We start from the raw sequence: 7,354 nt of genomic DNA, 5'->3' as shown, positions 1-7,354 counted from the left end.
AATGTAGAAATTATCATTAGTTCCACTGCATAACCAGCATCTGTTTTCATATAAAAAAATAAAGTGTTTGCATTAAACTTTATTGCACCATCAACTTTTTTTTTTTTAAATATCCCCCATTCAAGTCAAATATTAAATTATTTTAATCAAACAAAATATAAGGTCTTCTTTAAAGTATCAAGTAGATATAGTATATGCACTATACAGAAAAAAACAGTCTAAAGGAATGGCATACATAAAATCAGAGATGACAGAAAACAATAATTAAGTTTTTTCTTTTCCATGATTAAAAAAAGACTGCAAAAAGATTGTGTTGGCTATTGTATGCATGAAAAGCATCCCTCGTCATTCAAGGTGTTGAAGCAGGCGACACCTTCAAGCTGTCAAGTGCTGCATGAATCCTGAAGTGCAACCTGGACTCCATAGAGTATTCTTTGTAGTTTTTTCTGCAAACAACAAAGTTATTTTAAGAAAAACATTCTTGGCCGTGATTGTTTCTATTTCATACAGGCACTGAAGTACCAAAGTTAACAGACTTCATTTCTTCAACAGGAAACAGATGAGTTATGAGACATTTTAAAGCTACATGCACAAACTGAGCAGATACTTATACCAGTACTAACTATTAAATGTCCAAATAAACTGAACCCATGCCTGAGCATCTCTTTCACTTATTTTGATCCTTTTGAGAGCCTTCTCAATTATATGCTGTGAAAAGACAAGCTAGAAGACTATAAAATAGAAAAAGAAAGGTTCTTTAGCTGAAAGTCTATGTTTAGCTTCAAGACACAACTCAAGCATTATGTAGTCAAATAAAAAAGGGGGGGGGGGGGAGCGCAAAAATTGCATCTACAGATCAATCTACAGATGCTGCTCTGCAGTAAACCTAGCTCTCTACAGCTCTTTTGTCACAGGATGTGAAAGGAAAAAACGAAGGTGGTCAGAAGTGTACTGGCTTTTAACCTACTCCCATTGACACCTTTGCTGCAGCAGATATAAGCCCCCCCCGCTGCTCTTTGGGACAGTTGGTGCTACAGATCCCTTCCCTGGACTCTCCAGCTCCAACCCACACACGCAGTGGGACCTCAGCATCTCTGAAGTGTAAATGAAATTGAGACATTTTTCCTTCATGCTCTGTCTTGTTTGATATTATCTACTCCACTGTGTCTGAAGAACAGTTTCCTGAAAATTCAACTATGCTGGACAAATTTTCGAAGTCAAGAACACAGATTTATCATTACTTGTATTTTGCAAACAGGAAGCAAAAAACCCCACATGCCTTCATTGCTAAAGCTATTCATTTATACTTAATCTACAGGCTGATACAAGTAAAGAAAAAAAATCCACTCACTTTGCAATTTCTATGTATCTTATTGCTTTTTCTCTCTCATCTTGTTGTTTGTACAGAAGACCCAACTCATAGAGGGTGAACGGCACCAAATAACTATCATATTTGATTTGCTTCTCACTAGAAAAACAGAAAATACAGAAGTGGTTAATTACAACCTTTCCTCAAATGACCGGTTAACTTTTAAATGCAATCACTGCCTGTAAAAACATATGGCCAGAGAAAACACTCTGGAACCCTTTTTTACTGGTTAACTCTGTTCATAATAATTATACCTGTAAAGAGTGGAGAAAAAATACTGCCAACACAACCTTCTTGCAGCAAAAATTGATTCTTTCACACTTCCTATTTGTATCATGGTATGTCACCCATGCTACCATGGACACAATTCCAAGACTGGGATCCTATTGCGTGACTTACAGTTCAAAAATACCCAGCCATCCAAAAAGATGACTCAAGATAAAAACAACGTTCAGTAGGTTAGGCAGTGTAATACAAACACTTCTTTCCCACACATAGAACTGAGATCCCCTTATGATGATTAAGGGAGTGGAGCACCTCCCTTATGAAGAAAGGCTGAGGGAGCTTGGTCTCTTTAGTTTGGAGGAGACTGAGGGGTGACCTTATTAATGCTTATAAATATATAAAGGGTGAGTGGCACGGGGATGGAGCCAGGCTCTTCTCAGTGGCAAACAATGATAGGACAAGGGGTAATGGGATCAAGCTGGAACATAAGAGGTTCCACTTAAATTTGAGAAGAAACAACTTCTCAGTGAAGGTGACAGAGCACTGGAACAGGCTGCCCAGGGGGGTTGTGGAGTCTCCTTCTCTGGAGACATTCAAAACCCACCTGGACATGTTCCTGTGCAACCTCATCTAGGTGTTCCTGCTCCAACAGGGGGATTGGACTAGATGATCTTTTGAGGTCCCTTCCAATCCCAAACATACTGTGATACTGTGGTACTGTGATCCTAGCTTGCCTGTACAAATCAGCAGCGAAGTAAGAAAACTCACATTTTCCTCAATATAAGAAATTCTCAGAATCATTGTGGCTAGAAAGCACCTCTGTAGATCATCTCATCCGATATCCTGATCAAAACAAGGTCAATAGCGGCAACCTGTCCAGGACTCTGTTCACCTATATTTCAAATATCTCCAAGGATGGAGACTCCACAGTCTCTCTGGGCAACCTGTCCCAGTGTTTGACCAACTTGACAATAAAAATAATAATTAAAAAAAAAATTTAAAATATCACTCTTGTGTTTAAACAATATTTTCTGTATTTCAGTTTGGGCACATTACATCTTGTTCTGGTACTGGGCATCACTGAAAGGACGTTTTGGGGATTTTTTTGCAAAAACGCACTCCCTTCAGGTAACCCTTTCAGGTCTTCTCCAGGCTGAATGCTTTGAGCTCTCTCAGCTTCTTCTTACGTGACAGATGCTTCAAGCCTTTAACCATCTTTATGGCCCTTTGCTAGACTGGTTCCAGCATGTCCATGTCTCACTTGTACCAGTGAGTCCAGGACTACACACACTACTCCAGATGTGGCTTCAGCAGGGATGAGAGGGCAGAAAGGATCACCACCCTTGACTTGCTGATGACACTCATTCTAATACAACTCACAACACTGTTTGCCACCTTTGTTGCACAGGCACATTGCTGGCTCATGGTCAACTTGGGGTTGACCATGATGCTCAGGATCTCCAGGGCATTTTCTGACAAGCTGCCCTCCAGCCAGTCAGCCCCTAGCAGCCTGTGCTGGTGCCTGAGGTTATTTCTCCTCAGGGGTAGGAACTGACACCTCCCCCTGCTGAACTTCATGTGCTGCTGCCAGCCCATTTCTCCAGCTTGTCCAGGTCACTATGAATGGCAGAAATTTCACCCAAAGCTACAAAATATAAAGGTAAAAAGTCTAGTTATGTTATTTTTACCTTTGAACTACTTTACTGAAACACAGTTCAGCTTGCAGGAGTCTTCCCAAGTGTTTCAGGCAGAGGCCCTTCAGTAACTGCAACATGCACACATCATCCATGTAGTATTCATTGTGATCTAAAAGTGAGATACATCCAAAAATTTGAAGATATCATGAAAAGCAAAATTAGATCTTTGGTAGGGAATACATACTCAGACTCTGGACATTGCGTCTCAGATTTTATCTCTCAAAACACACATAGCCTTCAGGCACCATTTAAAATACTGCCTACTAAAGAAGATGCATGCATAACATCGATCTCTTTCTCTTTAAGGATACAGGCTAAGAAGAAATAAGAACAAAATGAAACATCTAGATATTCTGCAGTCTTCTGTGTCTGAAGTCAGTACAACACAGGCATAAACTGGAATGAGTTAAAGACTTCTGTGCTTGTAACATCTATAACAGGAAGCAAAACCTCCAGTGAGGCTGAAACCTCCTTTGCACTGCAGTAACTGAACAGCATCCCACGTTCCACAGCACTGGCAGTAACATGAAAAGTAGCGCCAGTAATGTGAAAAGCACAAGAACACACTAGGACTCTGTCCTGCAGAACTTTTAGGCAGCATTATTTGGCAGTACACATTCAAGAAACCATGTTTATTAGTACTCCCATCATCTCTAACAATAAAGAATCTTCACTAGCAATGTAGAATGTTTGGAAAATTCAAAGAAGTTTTAGGTTCAACAGGACTAAAAATATCAGATTCAAGAGCTTTTCTGGAGTGATTCTGAACTACAATCTTTGCGAGTGCAATCCTCTTTCGTTGCCTTGGTTTACAGCATTTGTTGGGTGCAGAGAAGGAAAAGAAGGAAAGAAAACACATATGGATAGACAGATGGCAGCACATACATTAACAGTTCAGGAAGCAAAACACCCTCCCTTCAGATCATGTTGTTTACAACTAATTACCAGCTCTCTAAGGTCATGTTAATTTTTTTCTTGATAGTCTGCCAAAAAAAATCCTACGTAAACAGTTCTGAAACATGCAAGACTAAAGCATTTTAGGATGCAGTGAAGTGCTTTGCCATTGCATTCAGGCTTATTTCTGTCTGGTTTTAAACCCAGAAAGTCTCAATAGATAATAACTGACAGACTGTGCTTTTAGTGACAGGTAGAAGTGCAGTGGGTGAGTATTTTCCATTGCCTCCAGCCTGTTTTGCTAGGCTAAGATACTGGATTCCTTTGACTGGGGGCAAGCATTGATGTCAGTAAAAGCTTGCTAGTCTTTAGCAACTTCACCTAGTATGTCTCTGGCATTTCTAACAGGAAAGAAAGCTCTTATGCCAAAACACTGACAGTAAATGCATAGGCCAATTTCATACAGACAACCTTGCAATAAACGTGGAAGAACCATCTTCCTGCAGGCCTCTATACCAGAGGAAATATCATTATCAGGACTACAAAAACCACAACCACAGAAACTTCTAGTTTTTCTAGAAGTTACAAATTCCCTTTTTGTATCTTGGAGATGACCCAACTGTGGAAAAATAAGATTTCCAGAAATCCTCAGGAAAAAAAAAAAAAAAAAAAAAATAAAAATCATTTTAATGCCTTTCATCTGCTCCTTCTACCATCTCTATTTTCAGCTCTATGCAATGTAAAACCACTTTCCATCCTTCACAGATTTCTTACTGTGCCTGCTCGCTTGAAGCAAATGGAATATAAGCAGTTCCCTCTATCTAGTCTCAATCCCTACATGACCTTTATGTATAATTAACACACTTTTTTACAGCACCTGAGCAGCCCTTTAAAACTATCTGGTACTGACAGCTGTCTCTTAATACTATATCCTTGCCACAGCCTGCTAATAGCCTTAATCACTTTCTTTGGGTCTCAATTCAGCTGCAATTCTGGTAATCGGAGTCTTTATCTTGTGTAAGTCTGCGTCTTTAAAAGTAAATCAGGCTCACGGATGCAAAGTCTAGAACAAAACTACATTTGACTGCAGATATTGCTTAAAAAAAGATACAGAAAGCAAATATGCTTCAAAGTTATGTGCTATTTGTAAACTGCATATTCCCATGAGAAAAACATACTTGATTTATTTCTGTTCCTTTTCTTTTGATACCTTGTGCATCTCTGCTTAGGAATCTGACAGGAAGTTTACTTCACTGTTACAAGCGATTAGCACTTAGAGCACAAACCTCTGCATGATAGAGCACGGGATTCCCAACAGCTTCTGCTAGAGTCCGCTGCGCAGAACTCATGGCAACATTATTTTATTTGCAGATGTCTTGCATAGTGCTACATTTTGGTTTTAATATGACAACAAAAAACAGAAAAGCACTTGAGTGTTAAGAGGCACACTACTGATTCTGCAGAAATCTGAAGAACAGTATAAAAAAGATTAAGGTGCGCAATTCACTCTTGGCCTTGCAAGTTACTCTTGTAACTAGCTTATTAAACCATTCAGATTTTACTGTTATGCATTTGTTGCACGTCACTGTATAACTTCTGACGCATTACATCAGTTTATACGTAAATAATAACTAGAGGTACTTTTATATTTCATAATTCATGTTTAAATAAAATGACAAAACTAACTTTTGCTATTTTTTTTATAAATGTGGTTAAAATATGGGTTCAATATTAATTACTTTTAGTGAATTACCATTTAAAAAGTTTCATGTGCAAAAATATGTATACATTCTAGAAGAACTCAAAAGAGATGTCTACTGAGAAGTTCCTGTGACAGATGACAGCAGCCACCAGATGAAACATGATAAAGCCACATACTTCTGCAGTAAACCTCTTGTAATAATGGAACTTACATTCCTTTGGGAATAAGTTACGGACTGATTCTCTAAACATTACCCCGAGCATCTATGCTTCCAAGACATCAAGAACTAAATCAACAATCAAAGTTTATTTGTTAAAAATATGTGGGGTTTTTTACAACAAGCAAACCTGTTTTATTTTGCCAGAAAGTAGATGAATAGACTCATGCATAGCACTTCATTAATTCCTTTATATCTAGTTATATTCTGCTCAACACGTGTCCTCTGTAGTACAGATAAAGTGTGGCGTAAATTGGTATAGAAAAAGTATTTTTCAGACATTTAAGAAATTAGCAGATTATGCTCCTGGAACACTCTCAGAGACTGGAATGTCTTAGTAAGATTCAGTTAAATTCTGTACCTAATAATCTCACATCCTTGAATTTTCTGTATTATTGTGCAGCACCAATCAAGCTGGATCAAGGACATACTGAAGAACCACTACTAACTTCCAGGTGGCTCCAGAATTTCCATACTCAGGTTTAATAGCATATTGCCAGAGTCAACACTTATCTCACAGAACATGAGTAGACAAACATCAGCTTTTCTTACCAACTTAACTGATCACTTACCAGTTTCATTTTCTAGAGCAGCTTCTTCTTTTTCAATTGTTATCAGTAAGTTTTCAGTGAGGTCTGCTCTTTTGCCCACAATTGCAAAGCCATTCCAGACATACATCATTTCCTGACAAAAGAAAATAAACAAGACAAACTCACGGAATTGCATAAATATTTAACTAAAGAGTATCCCTTGGAAGGCTGTTGTGCAACATTTTGAGTACATAAAAATACTGGCCACAAAAACTTGTTTTAAACAATACAAAAGGTTTCAAAGCCAAACATTCACTGTTGAGAAGCCCATGAGCAGAAGTATCTGCACAACTTCAACAAACCACCCACAATGAACATCAGACATCAGTCAGTCACATGCAAGTTTACAAGGACAGCCACGTTTACCTTAACAATCATTTAAAGTTGCATAAGAGTATCATTATATTATAATATCAGTATCAGAGTATGCATAGGGGAGGTAAAATTACATTGAACATGCGTGGACAAAGTTAACTGTGTTTCTAATTTTTGAATGTTCAGACACCTTTTTAATGGATCCTACCATGTATTTTTAAATATGAAACTAAATAGATATTTATCACATGATAGTTTACCATCACCCACATAACACATCAGCAGAACTGGGTATTTTATGTCCAACTTGTGGCCTCTGCATATGAACTAAAGAAGCAACTAAAA

At 38.2% G+C, this 7,354-nt stretch overlaps 1 protein-coding gene across 1 annotated transcript in view; it reads right to left on the bottom strand.

The window, feature by feature from the left end:
* Nucleotides 1-349: 349 nt before the first annotated feature.
* Nucleotides 350-7,354, bottom strand: part of TTC39B (tetratricopeptide repeat domain 39B) — a gene marked incomplete at both ends in the record, with an annotated part of 72,980 nt that continues 65,975 nt past the window's right edge. The window contains 4 exons of the mRNA XM_080362638.1: nucleotides 350-446; nucleotides 1,352-1,468; nucleotides 3,283-3,400; nucleotides 6,677-6,788. Coding sequence (XP_080218764.1) covers nucleotides 350-446; nucleotides 1,352-1,468; nucleotides 3,283-3,400; nucleotides 6,677-6,788 — 444 coding nt within the window. The remainder of the gene's footprint in view (nucleotides 447-1,351; nucleotides 1,469-3,282; nucleotides 3,401-6,676; nucleotides 6,789-7,354) is intronic.

The sequence above is a fragment of the Nesoenas mayeri genome (assembly GCF_963082525.1).
Source record: "Nesoenas mayeri genome assembly, chromosome: Z".
NCBI classification, from domain to species: Eukaryota; Metazoa; Chordata; class Aves; order Columbiformes; family Columbidae; genus Nesoenas; species Nesoenas mayeri.
This window is presented reverse-complemented; position numbering and strand designations above follow the sequence as displayed.